The following is a 24009-nucleotide window of genomic DNA, read 5'->3' as shown; positions in this document are numbered from 1 at the left end:
TCCGCATTTATTTCCGAGCGATTGAGCCAAGAAAATCCATCCTACAAGGTAGAACCATAATTTTTTCCTGAATTCCTCAAAGAAAAATCTAGATTTTTTTCTCCACAGATATATGTATACCAAGGCGAAGGTGTCAATAATAAAAGTCCTCACTGAACCGAAAGCACGGCTCGAATAACCATCTCAAGGAAAACTCAAACAAAACCACCGAAAAATCCAAAACTTAAAAAACAAACACAATAATTATGAAAATTCGTGGAAAAAAATGAAGATGAAGATTATAATGGAGGGAAGTACATCTTGAACCTCATGACGCTGACGTCTCAAGTGTTGCATCGTAAGCCGAAATTCGATCTCATGGACATCCTGGCCTACATTGCCGCTGTCGTTACAATTGGCGAGTACAACACATCTACAAATAAAAGGTGAGTATCGTATTGTTGAGTTTGTCGCCACGCTCACAATCGCCGAGAAAGAAAAAACCCCGAGAAAGACCTAAAATCATCTGTTTACATCTAACAAAAAAACGACAGTAAAAAACCGAGAAAACGGAAACAATGGGTAATTAGGGAAACGCGCACGAGAGTATAACACTCAGGTGGGAGTGAGAAACTGTCATGATTTCGCTTCGATTTCGTATGTCTTTGGTGGCTCGTAAAAATCGTCCACCTCAACGCGAGAACCACTCGGCTAAGACTTTAGCACTGACTAATGCGTTTGTTATTGCCGGATGTATTTTTACCTCAACGATTTCTCGTTCCGATTGTCAAAATCACATACTATTTCACCATTACTTGCGAAATTTTATGACTTTTTTCATAATTATAAGAATTAAATTTTAGTACAAAATGAAACAGCAGTGAGAAAGCTTTTTTCATTAATTTTTACTTACTCTCTTCCTCTCTCTCTCTCTATCTATCTATCTCCCATTTTTATCCAATGCCCTACTTCATCAGAATCTTCCTAGCATTTTGTTCCCTTCCAATCGACCTTCATATCCTCTAGGGAAATAATCCTCCAACGACAGGAGTACAGTGCAAAATTATGATAGAAATTCATGAATTGATTGAAAAAGTTAAGATGAGTATAACGATTGTAAAATAAATAGTGTCTCGAGAAACGTACGACGATGGGTTTAACCGCTGGTGGGAGAATACGAGGGGGGTCAGAACCTGCGCCCCAGGTCACCCCACCCAAGCGCATGCTCTCATACTTCTGTATCCCTTCTCCTTACCCCCAAGCATTTGACTCTCGATGCTGATCGCAAAGAAAACGTACACTCTTCTCTCTCGCTCTCTGCTCAGCAAAATCCCTAAATTCAAGAAATATAAAAATACGCAAGATCCTGATCAACTCCGTAGAGCACGTGTAATGTAGGAATTTCCATCCCCGATGATTAATTGAATCGCCGTCTTTAGACGGTAATCCGATAATTGCATTTGGCACTGCCAAAAATAATTAAACGAATTCTCCTAAAGGCCTTTTAATCACATAAGGACGAGGTGAACGCGCAGTGCATTGATCCCGATTATAATCACATTCACCAGGTGCTCAAATTATATCGACAAATTAATTTGATCAAATGACTAAATAAATCCTATCAATAATAATAATAATAATAACGCAAAAGTATGCAAGGAACTGAATAAATACTCACATGAAATAATCTTCCCCATAAAGACGGTCTCTCCGATCAGGCCACTGAAATTGACGATACTTTCAATAACTCTCCCTATCGCCGATATTCCCCCGCTAAGACATCTCTGACTACCCCTGAACCACACATCAGCAATGTATTAGTGTTCATACGAGGCGAAACATTGCTTCGAAACCCATTGGTGGGACTGCGATAGCGCAACGGATTATTCTCGAATGGGTCATTGATGAATGTAAATGGCTAAATAAATGCCACGAATAATAACAATGCAGAAACCTGCATAGACTTGAATGAATACTCACGTTATGATATGCTCACCATGAAGACCCTGTCTCTCCGATCAGACCGTTGAAATCACCAATATTTCCAATAATTCTCTCTATCGGCGATATCCCACCGCCGCGACTCCGTTGACTCCCACACAAACATAACCTCAACAATGTGTGCGGACTGGGTATTCGTACAAGCGCAAACGCTGCACCGATATTTATTGGTGCAACTGCGATAGCAGTTCGAATAAATCTCGAATGGAACACAGAGGGGTGGGTGCACCCTCATTGAAGGGGAAAGCAAGGGTAGTGGCGGGGCTTGTGCACTCCCGCGTTCCAACGCTGTTGTTACAATAGTTTCACCACTGCACGGCGCCACAGTACGGCGTCACTTCCCACCGTCGAGTGAGTCTCGTCCCGCCAAACGGAGCATCCCTTCCACCCAGTTCCCCTCCCTCCCTCCCTGCCCCCCTCTTTTCGCAAGTCATCCCACCCGAATAACACAGCAGGGTTAGTTGGCCCAAGGGGCGGGGAGGGGAGGGGGAGGGAGCGGGAAGTCGATCGCGTCTAGTGAGATCCCCCGCGACACTCGAGACGATCACGTATTCCTGTGCACTTCAACGACATTTTTTACCTTTTATTGTCCTTCGTGTCGAGCGTCTCTCCGTGTTTTTCGTGCGCAGTGTGTATTGCTCGGTTGGGGCCAATAATTTCGCCGGGGTTGTGCCAGAGGTGCGTGGTATTGTGTGTGGTAAGTTGGAGGGATGACCGGCGCCAAAAGCCGCCGAGGGCTGGAGAAATTGAGCAGCGCGAGCGCGTTAGTCTTGGCCAGAACACAGGCCTAGTAACATCGAGTGTAATACATTTCCCTCACCGCTCCGTCGCCCCATGCACGTTCCGATGGAATGGAATGGTACGTGCGTGCGGATGCACTAACAAACTATTTGTTTATTTGTTTGGCCGAGCTATGGACGACGCCAAATCGAGGATTTATATCGGAAGTGTTTTATAACGAGCGCTCGCACATCGGGAGATGTTTCTATTGAAATATTCGTTGTTTTACAAACTATTTTCATTGAAATTGGAAAGTGATGGTGAATTGCTACAGTTTTTGTCTCTCGGCATCTCGGAATGATAATGAACACTTGATTGGAGAGTTGTGCGTCGAGGGATAAGTGTTGTGTGACAATGGGCTTTCAATCGGGCTCCTTGAGATGCGAATGAAGAAGAAGAGCAGTGGGAATCAGGTGATTGTCAGGAACACCTACGCAACGAGGAGACCCTTATCCATTTCACTCGCTATCTTTGTGACATTGTGATTCGTGACAATTGCCATTAGGTGTTATTTCTTCTATTATTATTTTTTTCGTCAATCTGGAGCACAAATAATTGTCCATTCAACATTCATTATTTTTGTCTTGTTCAGGGGGTCCGACATGACAATTTCATTTTTTCTACAGATGAATTGAAATTTTTGCAATTGTTGATGCAAGTGAAGGAATCGAGCGTTCCCTGATTCGCTAGTTTTTTTACGGGCGAGTGTTAGTTGACAGTGAACGTGATCGTTTTGGATACTTGACCGTGGATACACAGATACGGGTACACAGTACGTTGAAGGTTACAGCGGTCAACCAACTTCATAAACCCCCTCGTTCACCCCCTCCCAGGGGCATCTATGGAAGAGAGAGAGAGAGCGAATTTATGCGAATACGAGAACCGTATGAGAGATAGCAAACGTTGCTGACGACTTCTAATCCGTCGAGACTTTGACGTCTCGGGTTTTTCTTTTAATTTGAATTATCTTCTTTCGTTCGACAGGAGGTAGTGACATCCCATGCTAAAAATCATCGGAACAATAAATGACACGCGTTACTTATTTTCATTTTCAGTTTCCAAAAAAAAAACGATTTTTTTTATTTTCAATGAGAAAAAAACCTTTGGCAGGCATTCCTGCGAGAATTAGCAATTTCTAATTATCAGTTGGTATTCAATGCAATTGTTTATACTATAAAGTTCTAACTTGATATTGTGAAAGGAATAATTTAGTGTGCATCAAATTATTGTGAATGTCAGTAGCTCAAAAAACAGTCAAAATTGTGGTTTTCCGTATGCAATGTTTGAAAATTTCTTCAGATTATTGGCTTCAAAAAGAATTATTGTGATACAAATTTTCGTGACAATTAGTGACACAAAAATGTCGTGAGAGATTACAGTTTTTCAGATGCAAATTTTCTTTTCCATTATCTCGCAATGACAGCATTTATGATTTATCCTCCGATGCATTACTTTATCCCATCATATTGCGATCTTTTTTCATTTATCACAATGTTATTCGGTATCTTATCCGGTGTAAAAATTCGCTTAACCGGCGTTTTATATGCGCTAGTGAAAAGATGGTGTCACGAGTAGTAGCTCGTTCCCCCTGATTCGGTGTTGTCCCTGAGTTAGGATCTTGAACTTGAGGGTGATATAACGAATGATACAAGGGAACGGGTGAGAGTGTTGGCGCATCCCAGTGTTATACCGAGAGGCGTGAATATATTGTTACAATCGCAAGTTGGATGGACTCGCATTGTGTTTAGAAACAGCGATGCACTACTGGCGCACTTTATCGCGAATACGTCTGACTGAGCTATTGAGTACCGTGTGACCATCACAAGAAGCAAAAATCATTCTCTCTGCTGGACGAAGCATAATTAAAATTTCAAAGGCTTTGCATTTCGAACATCGTATCATCAAATTCAAGTTTGATCGGAGGATTTTGAAAAAAATTTTCAGTAGTTCAACTTTAACAAAATAGTTTTCAATTAAACAATTTTGATTATATTCTCAAGAGTTGAAATCCCATTTCCTCGACTTGTGAAAGTGTCTAGTCGTTGACAAACTAATCCTCACGTTATAAACTAAATTAAATGCAAAAGCTACTCGTGACAGCACTCTACACTCTCGCGTGGGCAAAGTCGCCGCGTATAATGTCTCAATTTCAGTAAAAACGTGTAATTTATCGAAAGAAATGATAAGAAATCCCCTCAATTTTTTGATTTATTAATTTTTTTTTTTCGCGAAAAAACATGGAATTTTGTTAATTTCAATTGCGGCTCAGATTGGAACATTAATAAACACGTACATCGTACGTACGTAATTTCTGTGGAGTGATTCGTGCGGTTTGTCAAGTTGAGTTTGAAAATTTCCTTCGATGCGTGAAAGCACCCTCGTTAAAAATTGCTTTTAATCGTCTGAGTTAGTCAAGGGTTTCGTGTGGAGAAATGTTGTATATTTTTTTTTATTATGTATCGAGACTCCTGCCAGCCTCTTACGCGTTACAGGGCCTCTCTCTTCCACCGTGTCGAGGGTTTTCCACAAGTGCTCCGGTAACTCAAAGGGGACACGGGGATTTATCCATAATTATTCCGAAAATTGATTTTAAAAAATGTCGAGGGGGTGTTAATGAATGGTGTAGCATTTATTTCCCCGTTCTTGAGGATTTTTTAGGGACAAAATGACTATCATTTTCCGGGTATTAATACATATTTGATGTTGGTTCAATGGGGCTATACACGGCAGTAAGTTCACCGCGGTGTGAAGTGGCTCCCCGGTATTCCCCTCCGTGGTAAAAGCCAGGTCGTCCAGACTAACCCTTTTCACTTCGCCTATTATCTGCACGCGTTTACTCTCACTCTGCATTTTTTTTTCTTGTTATTATTTACAGACATTGGTGAGGAGTGAAGTGGAATTGTTGTCATGTCGTGACATTTTTCACCTTGTTATTTCATAATTTGAAGAATTTGTTTATTTACTCAGTCCAGCTTTTAACAATCATTCCTGATGACTTTTTTTTATTCACAATAGAAAATAATGGATAATGGTCTCCTCAGTGCTAGTGTGTGTTAAAAATTGCAATAAGAGATGGTGGGCACGAGACAATGTTATTTCATACAAATTTAATTAAATCCAGCATTGAAATGGGAAATCTTGATGAATAGGGCGAAGTTTAATCGGAGCAATAAACTTTTTCTCACCCTCAATTGGGTCTAGAAGAGAGACAATGACGAACAAATTATTATACTTTTATAACTAAAATTATAAGTTTAAAAAATTTTGAAAAATTAATGAAATCGAAAAATCCAGCTTTCCCCATAAAGACATGCGCTCAATTTTCGACCCATCGTTTCCCAGGTCATAATGTACCCCCATCCACACACAATCCTCTGGTTTCGATACCGTCGCGACGCGAGCCCAAGGGGTCTTCAAGGAATAAAATATAAAAGAAAAAGTAGCGATTGGAGTAAAAGAAGGATAACACCATCGTAAGAGGAACCGAGAGACGATTCCCCGAAGAAAGAGAGGGTTGAAATAATAAAAAAAATGCGAAGGGGGTAAGGGGATTGGCAAGGTGATGGAAGGGTGTTCGGCAAAAGGGCGGGAGGAAGTGAGTCGGGGGTTGAAAATATGAGATCTGCGGAGGGACCACCTAGCCAGCCTCCGGTTCCACTGCGTTTTCAACCCCACTCTAATTCCCTCGTACTCACCCTCACCACTCTGTGCTCACCACCACCACCACCACCACCACCACCACCCCCCTGCCCCTATCACGCTCGCTCATTCCCCTTCTCCAAACCCTCCCCACTTTTTGGTAATTCCCCCACCAGGGTAACATTGTCTCGAGTACGGGCGTTATTGTTGACAGTAGTGGGGATAAAATGGCCAAGTTTATTGGTTATTCAGTGGGACGTCTTACCCCCACCATTGTCATTTGTTAACGCCCTATCCCCACCATTTGTTGAGCGCCTCCTCCATGCATTGGATCCAACAGTCGGTAGCTCTTAGTTTCAGGTTAGGAGCCTGCTTGGACGGTCTTGGGCTTGAGCTTGAGATAGAGGTTTACACACAACCGGAGTATTTATTGTTAAAACGCGGCAACTGTGTGCGGTGTGAGGGGGCTTTAATTATCATCTCGTGTGTACAAATAATAAGACAGTTTCATTGAGAGGAAATAAATATCAACAAGGGACTTTTCATTGTGATTATCAGCTGGAAATTAATAGTAATTGAGTTTGATTTTTCGTTTGGATTTTACTGACTTGTTTTTGAGATAATTCTGAGTCACCTGGACGGAATCGAGTGGTGCGTCGGATAAAGGATTGTTATCGGTAGTGAAATTGTATTCAGTTTTTTTTTTTTTACAATCTGTCATCAAGGATTATTACTCGTGGGAGATTTAACAGTTTTTTAACACGTGCCTGATAGACCACTGTCACTCTCAAAGAGAAGTGACGGACGTTTAAAATTCATGCATATGAAAATCGACCAGTGATTATTGGAAACGTGACAAGTGTTATTTTTTTATCGTTTGAAAGTTAGGTTATGTTGCACGTTTTTTACTCAACACGGCGGAAAGAAACTGTTTGAGTTTTAACGAGCAACGCATAATTGTGATTATTTTCATGAGAACATGGACGTTATTGACAAGTGATTGAGTACTGTGAGGACTGGGGCTCTCCTGTTTATGGACATTAATCAAAGTGTGGATATTATAATGAACTTTGTAATGAGTAGTTGATGAAGAGAAGGAAAATTGTGAGGGATTTGAATCAAGGCAATGACACGTTACAGGACGAGACGACGTCTGTATTCAGTGAAAATTGGGGATAAACAGTGACAATCAGTGCAAAAGGGAAATATTTAGAAAATTTCTCCACTCAACAATTGGAGAAAAATCCAGGGGAGGGATAATGCCATTCTGTAGCCATACAGTTGGTGATAATTTGGAGTGAATTGATTAATATTATCCGGCGTCGTGTCTCCGTACAAAGATAAAAGTGAGGGTGAGGCGGTGGAGAACGACGACCGGAGGTGGATTTTTTTTAAACCATCCAAGAATATCGAAGCCGTCAAAGTGGCTTCGTCACTGGGTCTCCAGGGGCCATCAGCGCCAATTGGTGCCCAATTGTTGGCTTCTGGTGGTACTGATGATGCAGCTACCGCTACAACCGTTTACCACGCCAATCTGGTAACCGGTAGTAATACATCGGTGACAGCGGCACTACAGCAGCCAATACTTAATTCATTGAACTCCGCAGCGGCTCTTGCAACTATGCAGGCCTCTGCAGAGACAAATTCACTGGATCTTCAAGCTATGCAATCCATGGATTGGTTGTTTAAGAAGGAGAGGATCTACCTGCTCGCACAGTTCTGGCAACAGGTAAGACTTTATTTTTATATTTCATACGTGAGAGAAAATCATTACCGGCAATAGGGTCAACTGATCAGGTAAATCCTGATACCTGAGGGGGAGATCCTTGACTAATCCGGATTCGGTTAACAGAGAGGATTGAGTGTTAATGCCTCCTACTGGGTGATCGGTCGACTTGGTGGTGGTGATTTTAACTCGGAGAGGGCAAATTTATACTGACGTGCTAATCAACTTTACAAATGATTCCTTATCCTTTTTTTTGTGAGGGTTCCAGTTTGGTAATAAAATCGTAAGGAAATGACTGTGAGGAAGTTCAGGGAACGTTAAATTTTTGTCAAGTGGTGGAATGTATCACAACAAGCTGTTGTTTCAGTCGTTAAATATAACGAGTCAATAACAAGTGATTCAGCCATTGTTAATAGGCATTTTTTGAGGAATATTTCAAGTTTTTACGAGAGACTAATATTCGACTTGTAAATTATGATCAGGGACTCTTCATAAAAACCAAATTGAGGACATTCGTTCGAGATAAATTCAAGTGCCACTCCGACAAAAATGATTCGAGGCGGTAAAAAAAAATCATTACTATAATTTGACAATTATTTCACTGGTCATTTGATCATCGATAAAGTTGCTGATTTTGTTTTTTTTTTTTTTTTTGCTTAATTGGTGAAAGGATTTTTCCTCGTTGAATTAATTGAATTCTTCTTCTTGAAAAATTAAAATGTGTCAGTTGGTGAATCGTCGGAGATTGTGACACGTCTCCCTCCAATTACCCCGTGGAAATAAAGTTTAAGATACGATTCGACAGTGCAATAATGACTCCCGCGATAATTTGACAGCGAAAGAGGGAATTTTGTGGCCTGTGGAGTTTGCTCTTGAGAAATTTCCAAGAGTTATAATTTTCAAATGGCAGAAGGGGGTACTGAGTAATGTCGCAAAATTGGTGAATTCATAAGTGCAATTATGAAATTGTCTACCGTCAATGTAGTTATCGCTTCTGGCTCTCGAGATAATCGTTATAGTACGTGTTTTAGTGTCTCCTCGCATAAGTAACTGAGACTTTATTGAATTGTTTTTGACGACGTTAGTTGAATTATTGTTTCGCCGTGGATTATGCCAACGATATAATTATAATTCAATGATCACGTGTCTCCTTATTTTCGCTGATGCAATGGTTCATTCAATCACTCATAATAATTAAAAATTTTTAGTTTAACATTCTTAGAAAGATCCATGAGACATTCTTCTCGTGTGACACATATTTCTGCCCACAAAGTGGGCTTATAAATAGACCACGTAAAGTCACAAAAAATCGACACTTCTGTGTCTTTATTTACATTTTTTTCGGGGACTGCCAAGAAGCGAGGCCGAATCATCGAATCGCGTCTTCCTTCGAAAACGCAAAAATAATTATGTAAGAATATTAAAAGCCAGATATCGCTGTCATTGAAATTCAATCGACTTTGGGAGTCTTCAGATCGCCTTTCATCATCCACTTTAAACACAAGTGATTTGGTGCTGTACAGACATTAGGTGCGAAAGCGAGTAGAGGTCGATGCCGGGCCGGTTTGAGGATAGTTCCGGGTCAAAGTTTCCTTTGCCCTCCCTCTTCCCCTGGAAATGCGGTACGGTACTTGGGTGTTTGGTGAAATAGTTGGGTGATTCAGGGTCGCTGTGGTGGTAATACCGGCGTGCGCGAGATCACGAGACTCGGAAGGACGAAGGACTTTGTGGCCCACATAAAGTCTTCATGTTCTCCAAAATATACAACAATTTTTTTACTCGACACCTGACATGCTCCATTTAACCTCCATTTGAAAATTATTTATTTCGAAAAAAAATTCAACTGTGGTAGTAAAAAATCAGTCAAGTGGTAAAATCCTTGAAATCATTGACTCACCTTTTGAAAAATATCTCCAAATCTAAGGGAGATGGAGAATTTTTCATTATAACTCATCTCGTAGCTCTCAATTTGCTCTGTGAAAAAGGTTATATAAAAAATTTTTCTATGTGTCCTCAGATTTCGAGATAGTCATTGAAAAGTAAAGAAAGTGAAGAAAATTCACAAGTACATTTATCATCAAGTTTCAATTTCTCTTCCATTATGTAAAGTAACGCGCCATTTATTTAATAACGTGCAAACTCACATCCAACGTCATATGGATTACAGATCGTATGTGATATTAACATCGCTCCGCGTATTAACAGTTAATCCTGCAAGCTTTCGTAATCACTGTAGCTATTGATTAGGCAAATTATTTTCGGCGTTGAGAAGCGCTCTAAAAAATATGAAAAATCATTCTCATCATTATGAGCCCCAGGGACATATGAACAACTAATGAAAGACACTTCTTGAAAGTAATAATCGATTCCTATAAATATCTTGCGAAACCTATGGCTAAATTCTCAGAAGAAAGGAAACAAACAGATGTCTCAAAAACAGGAATAAAAAAATCTGCAAAAAAGGGTGAGCGATGAGGATGGAGTGAGTGCGCCAAAGTAGTGGGCAAAAATAAAAGTTGGAATAAGGATGATTCGACAGTGATTGGTCCACGGGCGAATGCACTCACTCCACCGTCAGTTTTCTCTCTCTCTCTCTCTCTCTTTGGAGTAAAAAAATAATAAAAGACGCAATTTTCCGGCTTTCCGATTCTCCGCGATTTCACCTTTCAGTTGTAACAGGAGAAATCCAGTTTCTGAAAGATCGATTCACGGGGCAATTTTGCAAATTGAATTAATCCACTGTAAATAGCACCGGTTAAACAATTTGTTATTTTGAAAAAATCCACCGATACGCAATGAAAAGTAGGGAATGCATCGCTTACTTCTTCCAAACGATATTATATTAGTGATATCCAGACACACAGAAAATCATAAAGGATCAATTCTGAATGGACAAAACTTTAACATCCACATTTTCACGTATCTCTCTCCCTCCCTTTCTCCCCACTCCAATTCGCTCTGCCCCATGTAGTTGTCCTTTTCCCCCACCACAACTTGTCGGGTAGAGGGGGATAGGGGAAATGCGAGGGGATTTCCAGAGGTTGGCGAAATTCCCGTTTGGCGGCGGCACATGCCGAGAAGTCATCAGACGGCACCCGGAGCGGCGCGTGTGTGAGTCACAAGGGCGGGAGATGCCACTGGAGTATTCGAGAGAAAATAAATCGTGATGAATGATGACTGCCATGGGAAAGCGTGGGACAACTGATATCAAGGAGGGATATGCTGGAGGGAATTTTAAGTTGGATGTAGTAATTTCATAAATGCGCTAGTCGGTGGATGAAAATTATTTAGTTTGGGGGGACAGTTCTTATATCGATGTAAATTTCACTTGAAATTGATAAATTCTGGCCTAGGAGTTATTTCAAATTCATGAGTGCACCTTCTTTGAGGAATGATTCAAGTCGAATTATGCACATGATGTGACTTTATTATGCTCCATTGCGAGCGAAACAAGAGTGGTGATATGGTTTGTATCATTTGTGCGACGATGAGTCGCGTGACGATGAGTCAAATCCGCGAATTCATATCTTCTTCGAAGAATACAAAATGTGAAGTAATTTGTAATGTCAATTAGCTGCCGATCGATGACTAATACGACAGATAATTTATCCATGCCAGCTTCTGATTTCATTTCTGTTTAATGTCGTGACGAGGTACACCACTCTAAGCCTGAAATTAATTTTCTATCGATTTATTTAAGAGGATTTAAATTGGCTTATGAAAAAGAGAGAGCATGTGCGAACCGTTGAGAGGGGAAATACTTGTGTGGGTCTCGCCAAACAGTGATTCATCCGTGGTTCATCTAAAAATATATATTCGAAATACCACGCGATCATCGTATTAGCTTACAAATCAAATTTTTAAATATTGAAAGAAAGAAAGAAAGAAAGAAAGAAAGAAAGAGGGAACGTTAAAGTGTTTTTGTCAATGTATGAATGGATTAATGGTAGGCAAGATTGAGATAATTGGTGGGGACTTCTGAATGTATGGGAGCAGACCACCGTGGTGAAAGCCAACCATTGCCTCCTGGACTGTTGGGTCACCGACACTAATGAAACATTGACTGTCAGAGACGTGAGATATCGATGCCGCTCATGTTATTTTTTATCAATTCCCTCCAAGTAAATTCCAAAAACACATTCATTGAATTTAATGCTCCTTCATTTCCTCGTAATTAATTAATGAAAATAATATTTCAAATTTTACGGTGGACAAATAACTGTAAATATATTAAATACGCCTAATTCTTCGGTGTATGCACATTTTACCTCATGTTATTTACCGGTGTATTTACTCCATGTAGTGAGCGCAACAGATGCGCGAAGCACGCGAGACCCCGCGCCCTCAATTTGTGTTTTCACATAGCCCCTTCGGATCTTTCCACTTCAAATAGTAGTGAGAGGATCGCTGAGGGCAGACGGGCAGATGCCAATCGTACATATCGATATTATATGATATGTTCAATCGATATAAAATTTTGACAAAGTTGCACTTTATTGGTCATACATGAGTTGGTTAAACTCTTCAAGCTGCAATGTCTCCAACAACTGTGTTGCATCTCAACACACTGATCCTATATAATTGCATGCCTTTCTGAGGATCTACGTTAATTAATAGCATTTAGTCTCACTCTAACTATAGTCAGAGACTGATGGTATGTACATCATCTCGTTTGTTACCGTTTTTTCATCATATTTATTTTCATTCTTCGAGACTATTAAGAAGTAGATTGGCACATTCTACTGTCTCAATACATAAATTGTCTCTTTATTTTTTATCCTTTCTCATCGCGAAATGCAGCCCATTACATGCCCAAAAGTCACTTGGATAGTTTCCAAAAATTCCAAATGGATATACTCTAGGTATAGGCATGTGGAGAGGCCTGCAAAACCTATAGAATGAAATAGAGAAACGCCAACATTTGGAATTGAATAAGAGCGGGGAAGGGTGAGACACCGGGGGGGGGGATATACAAGCAATTTCAGCTACGCGTGAATTCAAAGTGAGCCCATAAAGACCGAGCTAAATAAACTTTCGGACTGAGTATTACGTACTTAGGTAGTGACTAGGAGCGTTTGATTTACAGAAACTATCGTCTCGGACTTGCACGTACGTTTATCGAACTTACGAGCCATGTCTAAAGCTCTCCCTCTCCATCTCACTCTACCTCTCTCTTTCTATTTCTGATTTGTTTCTTTGAAGCTTAATGCACAACGTCACTTGACACTGCCGATTGTTCAGCCAGAACGAATTGACTCGAGTGTATAAATCGTTGAATGGATAAATGAAATGAAGTATAAAGACATTTTCAGTTATAAATTATCGCCAAAGTACCTGAAATTTTTTTACAATTTCTCAGAGGGATTTAATTTTAGAATTCAATTAAATTTAAATGTCTAAGGGGCAACTGAATTCCCAAACTTTCACTTTGATGGAACGAAAGAAAAAAAAACTGTAATTAAAATCATTGCATGAATTTTTCTAATTGGAATAAGTGATTTTCGCCGTGTGTGGGTAAAAATTACAAGCGTTTATTCACTGTTTACTGTAGGAATATTAGAATCTCCATATTAAATTCCATGTCGAAATTAATGCAGGATAATTACCCTCATACGTACATTTTCTCAAGAAAACAAGTGGGGGAGAGGAGAGAGACAGTCAGTCGTCTTCGTCGCACTTTATCGTGATTATTAAACATTCAGGTAACACATATGTGTACCTAACACGTTACCAGGGAGTTTGGTAACCTGCAATGTGCAAGCAATTATATACACAACACTGAGGAATAAACATAATTTACACGGATAGTATCTTATCCACACTCATGAATCTTCCTTCGTATTTTTAAGGCTCGTCAGGTGAGTGACTACTGTAGTCGAACATCAAGTTGTGCACATTTTGATAAAAAGTATGTGCTTTCTCAATACACAGAGTCAGTATATTGGAGGATCGAATGGTCTCGTTATGCGTCGGCGTGTCAAGTAATAGCTATTGAAAATCGTTAAATCATGAATAGTCATCGTATCGCCAATTAGCGCCGCGAATGAATGAATATTCACGCGGTCCGTCGAGCGTCTGTATACTGCACAGCCAAGTTGTTCGGGTAAAAGGAGACCTGGTGATGTTCGGGGGGACGATGTGGAGAGGTTCGGAGCGGAGGCGGTTTTGTACGCGTTGTCACGCGAGCAATACTGCTCACCAGCCCTCGACACCGGCTCCCTCTTCTCCCCTTTTCCCACTATATCCTATTCTACATACTTTTTACATCAGTACACTGGTTAATTTATGGTACATGTGCACTTGCCGCAAACAACACACTCATTTTTCACTGAAATTGAATTGATTGATTGACTTTTCCTTGATTAGTGGGAATTAATTGTTAATTTATTTGAAATTGGATACGTTTGAGTACTACTCTACGAAAAAGTAATTTTTTACATTTCATTTCCTTTTTTGGAAAACTAATTGTTGATTTAACAAAAAAAGAAAAAATTACATTTCCAAAGTTCTACTTTAGATTGATAAAAAATTCAAGAATCTACTTGTCTAACTTTGTCTATATTCCGTGCTTCCATTCTACAAATAAATTACGACAAATCGGTTCAATCACACGATATCAAATTTATCCATTTTTCAACTAACAAATATTTCATCACCAAAATCAGGAGAATAATCTCCGTGAATTTGGGTAAAGAAAGAATGGCTGTCCTATTTTTAAATTTTAGTGCTCCGTCAATATATTAAGCATACAAGTATGACTCAACACTCGTAAAAAGAATTTTGAACATTTTCAAAGGGGGTCAAGGGACGGCAAGAGGAGGGGAGAAACAGAGGGGGACTCTGTGACGTTCATTGAATTCCACGGAAATATAAATAAAAGCCATATATGTATATGGAAATATGTGTGGCAATTAAAAGGTCCAAAAACGAGCGAACGGAACGACCGATTGATAAGGCCACCAAAAAGCGGAAGTGAACAGCGGTCGAGCGTGGCTAACGGTCTCCGCTCTTTCGCCGATAGCGCGTGGCGCGCGGTCTCATTTTTTTTTCTATTCTCTCTTTTTGTCTCTCTCTCTCTCTATTATTCTGAGTGAGAGAATATAACATTCCGCCCACCCCCTCGTCTCCGTTCTTCTCGTTTTTTTTTCCTCATCACCATCGATTCACGTCCGTTCGTTTTGCGGGCACCGAGGAAATCCTATTGACTTTGACAACTAGCCGGATATGTCACGTTGTCAATAATATCATATATAATTTTTCCTTGAAATTTCAATATTTGAAATGAGAGGGAGCGGATATTATTATTGAAATTGTGAGATTTTTCGAGGGTTTTTCGTATTAATAATTTCATGGATATAACTAAGGGGGAAAGACAACGTCACACACGTCGATCAACAGTAGAAGATCGATGAGACTCGGAAGTTGGGAACTCGCCTCCGTGTCCCTACTCTTTGGTCACTATCGTTTTAAGCATGTAAATTCATCCGGACGTGACGCGACGGCGTATATGCGCGCATAGGCCATCTGTACCAATCGCTGTCCATTACAGTCGACGCGTCGAGGGCGCCGTTTCACGTTTCCAGTTCACTCTCCCCCCCCCACTTTTTTTTTCCACCCTTTTTTGTCGATTTTTCCTCTTCATTCTGTGTTTATTCGACGACTTTGGTGTACACAGCAAAGCCCAGCTTCAATTTCACCAAAATGATGCTAAAAAGTATCCCCCTGAATTGATAAGGGATCAATTGATGATGTTTAATGGCAATGAATTTAGAAGAAGGTGATTGAGCTCATCTCCTCTCACAGTTTCCTCGATTATTGAGGAGATGTTTGTCAAGTGTGCATCTCGTAGTTTAACGTTGGATTTTTAAATTGTATCTATTGGCTCGAAGCGATTGAAAGTAATTGAATGAAGGCGGCCAAGGGGGGTTATTTACGAACGTTTAAAGCCAGAGCCAACTATCTGTCCATTCATTCGTTCTTGTCCCTTCATTCATTCATCATTCCCGTTGGGTTTTCGTGCGCTCGATTTGTGCGTTGGCTTTGGTGCTTCGTACGTTCACTGCATGTTTCATAGGCAGTAGTAAAGGCCCATTCAATTGATCGGTGATTGTCTAAATTATAAGATTGCCATACAATGGCTCTCATCTCAACCTATTGGGGTCCGCATAGGCTTAGCTGTTACCCTGTTGCGTCATCACTTTATAGGACCGGATCGCAATCCCTGGTGAGCACACACGTAAATTCAAAGCCCGATAATTTAACATCGGGTGGACGGTGCAAATTTTACTAGGTAACAACCAAAAGCGTAACTCGTTAATGAATCGTACTTCAGTTGATGTACAGGGACGGAAGTTTCCATGTATCCCATTGGCTTGATGTACAAAAAAATCCAATTCAGATGGGACAGTTGGCTAACTGCTAAAGCCACTCAGACCTACTGGAATTTAGCTTCTTAATCTTCTAAAACAGGATTAATTAATTAACGACTGGGCTGACTTACGGAATCCAATGGCCACTGATATGGCCGTACCGTGTACGCCTAACTAACATCTCAAATCGCTTTAACCAATTTCCAATGGTGGCAAAAGTACTCCCTAATTCTAACTGATTTCACACCTTCCCTTCCAGTCAGCTCATGGTGAAGGACTATCCAAACGTTCTCCAACAACCCCAACCACCAAAACACCTTCCACCTGTCGCTAATCCAAAGTGCACGCGATCTCTAGACACATTCGTGTTGTGTATGGGGTATTACGTTGAGCCCAATCCTCTCAACATTGTTCAATCTTTTTCATCATTAGTACGGGGATAACAATACTAAGATGAGAAAGGATCATTGATGGGACCAATCGCATGATTTTTTGTTTTTTTTTTTTCGAAAAAATCCATCAACTGCAAACGCATTTTCCTGACATTTTATCGAAATACCAGCTCCAACAGATAACCGCAGTAACAAGACTTAACCAATCCTTATCACTTTTTATCAACCCATTACACTCTATTTCGATTCATTCCAGCCCCCATCGAATAGTCGGGAATTCTTCAATAGCCACCATTATTGTTCTCCATGGAAAACAACTCACAAATCCAATACTCAAGCACCAATCGGCAATGCACAAAACACTCGGCTTGTGTATATTGAAGCTCAAATCACCGGGGAAAGTAGTCAAAGATAAGAGCCCCCTTGAGCGGTTACACCTCTCTCGTTGGTGGGAATCGTAAAGCGATTACAAGCACGCACTTGTGTATGTGAGAAATGTTTTTCAGCACTATTAATGTGATTCCTAATTCCAACTTCCACATTGACGTTATTTCTAATGAACTGGATATATTGACTGACTTTATAAGATATTTTTATGACATTTTGCATCTTTTTTTGGAGAATTAAAATCATAGGAATTATCGGGATAATATTAAACAAATAAAATCAATAAACATAATTCCAAAAATAATATTTATTTTTCTATTCAACATTAAACATAGATTCAATGTAAAACCAATGATTAAATTTTCCAATGTTTTTTTTTTACATTGTAGAGATAACTTTTGATATTTTCCTTTATGATAATCTTAATTTGAATAATTCCATCCTGAATTTAACAATAATAAATAAAGTCCACTGCGTCGAATCTGTATTCACTCGTGCCCGCGTCAATGTATCGTAATCGTCCTTGCGAAATGCTTTCAATTAAACCACTTTCTAATTGTCCGGGACTCCTTGCAATTAGAATCGAGGAACAGCGTATACACCCGCAACTGTGTAATTGTAACGTACCATCCATTACCTATATGAATCCTGCAGACACACGAGGTTGAAGTAGCATTAGTGGATGAACATGTAGGCTCGTCTTCGATTCACCACAGTCTCTATTACAACCGTTAAAACCCATAGAAACACACACACACACACACAGAATCATCCCAAGTTGAGGGTGAGTGAGTATACGGGTTATTAAGCAACCGAACGTTCACACGTATCTATTTCACTGCTGAAGAAGCAGAGTTGTTGAAAATTCTGGCTTCATCGATCCCGCACTCAGTCAATTTCCCTTCTTTCGTATTTTATTCACTATTTTCCGCTCAAGTTTGACCATTGACAGTCAATGATCCCATTGTTTGCGGTTAGGGGAGATACCAGAGATGAGAGAAATTGATTCTCGTCATTCAATTCTAGTCGCCGAATCTATGAACAATGGTCAACCCCTTCTGATGTCCTTCTGTTTCGGGACCCGAATCGGTGTACATTATAACGCGACGTTTGTCTGACCGCCGACGGGTTTTCACTCATTCGGGATAAGTAATATACAAACTTCTTCAACCGTACATCCGGTTACAGTGGTATATAACCACTTTGAACGGTGTGAACAGGGGCCTAGTAGACGAGAACCAGAATAACTTTTCTAGAGATTGAGATATTGTTGAGAGATCGCTAAATTTTATTCAATGATTTTTTCGCTAAACACTCACCGGCTCAACTACACTGAAATTCTAGGAAAATCAACTGGAAAAAGTAAAAAATTAACTATGTATAGTATAGTACAATACCTATACATTGAATGAGTATGAAAGATATTTTTCTAGGCAATTTCATTTCAAAGTCGTGAATTTTTAATCGTGTGAAAGTCTCGCATATACTTTATGACTGATTCATGCGCCCGGATAACAGGGGTTTGGGGTTGAGTCACACCCTTCTATTGGTTTCAAAATAACAGTGAAAAAAAAAGCGACTGAGCGGCCTATATAAATTAACAGCTACCGGACCCTTGAATCGAATTCGTCCAATCGTAGTTCTCCTTCGTAATATATCAAAACCATTGAGAACAATATTTCGCTGCACTGTTGTAGGGAGGTTACCTTTTCTCTTTGTCGTTGTGCGCAAATTTTTTTTTTTTTTTTTTTGGCAAAGACCCCTCTTGGTGTGAAGGAAGTAAGCGTCAGCGATGGACGGGGAAGGGAGACAGGGGCCATTGGTACACGCCTAATTTTCCAACGTCACCCGATATGCAGATACGTATTATGTATTGCCATAGCCACGACAGGCTGCAGGACACCCTTAGCACAAAGCGTTTGGGATCTATGCAAATGTGAATTCATATCGGAACATATGCGGTTTTTATGTTAGCTTCTGAAATTCATAAAAAATACTGGGGATGGGTGTATTTCTGATACAGCTGGAGAATTGTCTGGACATGTTTGATGATGAGTATAGTGTTTGTAAAGAGTACCGAAACCTGTAGAGTGATGGAAACGAAATTCGGGAAATTTCAAGACAATTGGAAAAATCCAGAAAAACGAAGATATGTCGTAATCGATAGTATATTGTGCAGTGTAAATTTTTCATAGGGCGAAAGACATGAAGAGTCAGTAATTAAGTGAGTAATTGTAAAATTCCAAAAATAATGTCAAAATGAACAACCGAAATCACGTTGTGGATTTTCCTTGAAAACAACGTGACAACTGAAATGATCATTTGGTTTCGATTTAAAAGAACGGGTAGAACGATAGCGGGAGCTGAAGAGGATGAAAAAAATCAAAGTCCTTGACCCCAGAAGGAACTGGAACTTCAAGGATTGGAGAGTGTTTGGGAGCCACTTGAAAGTCTCGTCGCTAATTGGATTTACAACGAGAGGAGTCCCGGGGATTTCCAGCGGGTGCAGGACATGCGGATGGTGAGAAGTTGTTGAAGGAGGTGGTGAAACCCATTCGGACTTGATGGCGGCCAAGTGAGCTCCTCTTTATTCCTTCTCATCGTTTTCTTTTTTTTTTTTTTTTTTTGAAGGGCGACCCCAAGACGCGATTTGTGCACGCGTGAACGCGTTCTCTTGGAGCGAGTTTCCCGGTGTGGCTCAAGGGGGTGAATATTGATGGAGTTTACCTACGGCAGATGCACGAGAGGGGATATTTAAGTCTATGTAAAAGTGATAATCTTTAGAGGGTCTTTACACTGTTAAATTGATACTTTGGGAAAATACCAGAACACGGCGCAGCACGTGGTTAATTATTAGCAAAAGCCGGAAATATTCATTCACGCAATTTCACGATTTTTCTTATTGTTAATCGCGGTAATATCCCATTACAGAGCAAGTGCCGATCCGAAGATCGAGAGTACGATGATCATTATCAGAGCGTTGAGGAGTATTTCTGATATATTATGGGTTGATGTGGCTTACCTAATGCTGTGCCCGGTTGAGTCCAATTGCTTGAGGAAGATGGTGAATCAATTTTAACAGTAGAGAGGGATTTGTGAAATTGATTTCGGAATGCTTACGTCAGCTTGGGAGGATTTTGCACCATCGCACGTTGGAAAGTTTATTAATTTAAAATCATTAATTTTGGTTGGGGAGAAGCCAACTATTCTCTGGACTTTCAGATTATTTTTATAAAAAATCCATGAAATATTTGATTTTACATAATTTGAAATAATGGAAGAATCTATTTTAAAAAAGATAACGATGATGTGTCATTGGTTATATATTGGAGATCAGGTGACTAATCCCTAATTATGGTTAGAGCGCACAGGAAGACACGTAGCACCTCAATTCTAACTTAATACTCTGGGATTAACCCTCTTAACTTCCTCTCAGCTGTTTAACTCCCGACCTGTCAGGAGTCGACAGTCAGAGCATCAGAGGGATCATTATGACGAGATTAGTTTACGATCTAAAATAATGTGAGCCCATGAAATATTGAGAAATCGGTCAAATGCATGAGGGAGTGAGGGAGTCACTTCAGCTGGTTCTTGATTTGTTAGTTCCTCTGATTTCAAGTTCATAGTGATGGCTCAAAATCCACCATCTGTGGATGGACATGGCTGAGAAGGCCAGTGGCTGTAAATGGATAAAGGAGGGAGTCAGGAACAAAAAGAATGAAGAGGAGAGGCCTCGATCCGCTGCCTGATGCATTCTGACGTGTGTGATTATTGCACGGAGGTCGGCAAGGATATATGCTTCACTGCACACTGCGGCCATTACGAATGAATATATCTTTGAGCTTCGAACTTGAAGACAAATGCTATTTGGAACACTTGAAGGTCAAATTTCCCGATTTTACTCTGAGTTTTTAAACGCTTCCCACATTTTCTTAGATTTTAACCGAGCTTTTTTTCACTATTTTATTAAACAAAAACGAAACAATGAAAGGATACATTTAATGATACGAGTTAAGGGTATGTAAAGTTATAATCGAAAGCGAAATTACTTCGAGTTTAGAAGAGATTAGAAGGATTTTATGTATTTTTAAATGTTTTTAATGAATAAAACACAATTTTAGTAAAATTGAACGAAATTACTTGTTGAAAAAATGAACCAATAAGTGTTCACACAAATATGAAAGTATTAAAAATTTCAAAAAATTTAACTTGAAATTTTGAGAGTAATTGTCGAACAGTCCCAGTATTTTTCACCGTCAAAAGGGTAAATATGAATATGGTTTACGAGCGCGTTCACGTTAACCGTGTGACGGAGTTGCATTTGTGTGCATCAATGGGGCGAGAGTTTGGCGTTCCACGCGCGTCCACTACCGCGCAGTACACGTGTTTCCGCTTGTAGGTGGGTTTTAACGTAGAGTGCCCCAAGGCCTGCACATTTCCAAGCCAGATAGGTATATTGAGGGATTTTAGGTGGTCATGCTCATAGATCCAAGGGGGTTCGCCACTTTACCCTCAAACGTAAACATATAACAAGCCATGTACCATATGTAAACATCAACCTTTTGCTTACCCTCATCGTTCCTCCACAGTAGTAGATTTGAGGCAGATAGTTGAAAAAAAATCATTGAACATTCTCACGGTTTATTTATTTATTTTTTCAAACAACCTCCCAGTACGAAGCGGAAGTCATCTGTTTTTTCTCCTCTTTTTTATCATCCTTTGATATTTCTTCAGTCCCAGCTTACAATGTACGATGAATGATGGATTTCAAAAGGCAACAAGTGGTCGAACAGGAAACGCGTAATTTCATTATTTCTTATTGTAATAGCGCAGTGTCATCTACAAAGCAACATTAGTACGATCGGTTTTACGTAAGAATTTCGATTTGCCAGACGATATCACGTTCCCTATCGTGATAAGTCATCTACATTTCTTATACGTCACGTGATGTTTTTTTTTTCTTCGTTCGCAGTGATCTGGAGATAACATTTGATGTCAAATTATCTCGAAAAGCCACAAGGAATTTTAATCTAAATAACAAAGGAGAGGGATAAAACCGGAGATCATGGAGATCAATGATATTATTTTGATGATTTGTCTTTGCGCCAAGTATGCATAACCATCGGTAATGATTTTCTCGGTGCCTCGGTACCACATACACAACGTGCCAAACCAATATATATAATATTGGTTAGAGTGTACATACAGAATGAAGGGTAGGCGTGGTTTAAAAAAGTAGGCGGTTCCCCTGGTTCGGCTTTATCCCGTCCCAACTCAGTTGGGTACAGTGTCTCTGTCTGTCTGTCTTTCTTTAACATCAGGAGGCATCGAACTCCAGGATTCCGCTCACTTCATCGGGGTCGACTGAGTCCTTCTCTGCATCCAACACAGGCTACGGTGAATTTTCTATAGCCGAGTTGCCGGGGGCCCAACAGTATGAGAAAGACGAATGTCTGGCCTTCCTCGATCCTCCTCTCGCGGTACATTATCACCGGACAAAAGTGAGACAGAGCGTTATGATATGGATAAAAGGTGCAATGAGAATGCCAAGATGCTGGAGATATAAATATGTTTGGAGGAAAATATCGTGGAATCCCGCGGAGAGTTTCGGCTTTATGTGTTTATGATGAACAAATAGAAAATTTCTCATTGTTGGTGAGGAATAATATGCTAAATGTTGGTTTATTTTGATTAGATGAGTGGAGGGGAGGGACCTTGGATAGCCAATGACGGAGGATTTTATTATCAAGATTCCTTTATCTTATGGCGTGTAGTGTTTTATGCGATTTGTGAGCTACGTGCGGTGAGTTTAAATGAGGAGAGGGGATTCCCATTGAACTGCTACGAGCCACTGTCCATCGGGGATAGGGGACAAGGGAGGGTATCAGGGGGACAGCTGGTAGATGGTCCTGGCAATTTGAGGCCATGGTAAGATTGCATGAGTAATGATATGATTATACATTGAATTTCATTGTTCTTCAGTCATTGAAATTATGATCTCGCGATTGATTCTGAATTTTCATCGTACGGAGACAAGTATTCAGTAAAAATAACGGAATACATCTCGTAATAGGCAATGAGGAATCATATTTTCGCCATTTTCATGGGAATGAAATGTTTAATAAATTTTTCAGTTTAATGAAGAATTAAATGTATATTGAAAGACAAATTTTTTCAACTGATGTATTGACGTGGGATAGTACGCCTGTCACATAACGGTCATACTTTTTAGATCAAACCGTTTTTCACAACATTCATCAAGCCAATTTTAAGAATTTTCTGCAGTAAATAACGATGTAAGACTTTTGTGCTCTAATCGTCATATTAATTGATAAAACTGTATATTTATATATCCCAAGTATCAGAATTCCGTGCCATGTGAAGCCTTCAAAACAGAAGCAGTATAACACCGAGAAGTCGAAAGGGATCACAGCGGGGGCGCCATAAAAATATTTTTAGATACCCGGGTATACAACGACAAGACCCCGAGTCTCTGGGTGCGGACAGGAAAGAGGGAGATGAGAAAAAGAATTGAAAAAAAAATACACACGCACACACACACACGTGGACAGGACTCTTGAATGAGGGTGAGCCGTTAGTTTTTGGATGAGCGAGGGGGCGGGGGGGCGGGGGGGAGGCAAATAGAATGAAGAGAGGAGTTAAAGAAAAATGTAAGAAAACCGTCGCGAGTGATGCGGGGCGATATAAATGACGGGGTAGAGGAGGAGAGGATGCA

At 40.1% G+C, this 24009-nt stretch overlaps 1 protein-coding gene and 1 long non-coding RNA gene across 14 annotated transcripts in view; one reads left to right on the top strand and one right to left on the bottom strand.

Moving 5' to 3' along the window:
* LOC135161239 (uncharacterized) overlaps window positions 1-2351 on the bottom strand; it is a 123651-nt gene extending 121300 nt beyond the window's left edge. For 6 of the 7 annotated variants that reach the window (XR_010298739.1, XR_010298737.1, XR_010298738.1 and 3 more), the window contains exon 1: window positions 1960-2351. This is a non-coding gene — a long non-coding RNA (uncharacterized LOC135161239). Of the gene's footprint in view, window positions 1-1657; window positions 1702-1959 lie in introns of all 7 variants that reach the window. The other variant, XR_010298743.1, reaches the window with a different exon arrangement.
* Window positions 2352-2619: 268 nt separating this feature from the next.
* The window catches only part of LOC135161214 (homeobox protein cut), a 77176-nt gene continuing 55786 nt past the window's right edge, over window positions 2620-24009 (top strand). For 6 of the 7 annotated variants that reach the window (XM_064118593.1, XM_064118596.1, XM_064118597.1 and 3 more), the window contains exons 1-2: window positions 2620-3173; window positions 6754-8128. In XM_064118593.1, coding sequence (XP_063974663.1) covers window positions 8021-8128 — 108 coding nt within the window. In that variant the 5' untranslated portion in view covers window positions 2620-3173; window positions 6754-8020. Of the gene's footprint in view, window positions 3174-6746; window positions 8129-24009 lie in introns of all 7 variants that reach the window. The other variant, XM_064118591.1, reaches the window with a different exon arrangement.

The sequence above is a fragment of the Diachasmimorpha longicaudata genome, chromosome 4 (genome assembly GCF_034640455.1).
Source record: "Diachasmimorpha longicaudata isolate KC_UGA_2023 chromosome 4, iyDiaLong2, whole genome shotgun sequence".
In the NCBI taxonomy this organism is placed as follows: domain Eukaryota; kingdom Metazoa; phylum Arthropoda; class Insecta; order Hymenoptera; family Braconidae; genus Diachasmimorpha; species Diachasmimorpha longicaudata.
Note: the sequence above shows the minus strand (reverse complement) of the source record. Positions and strands in the feature narration are given on the sequence as shown.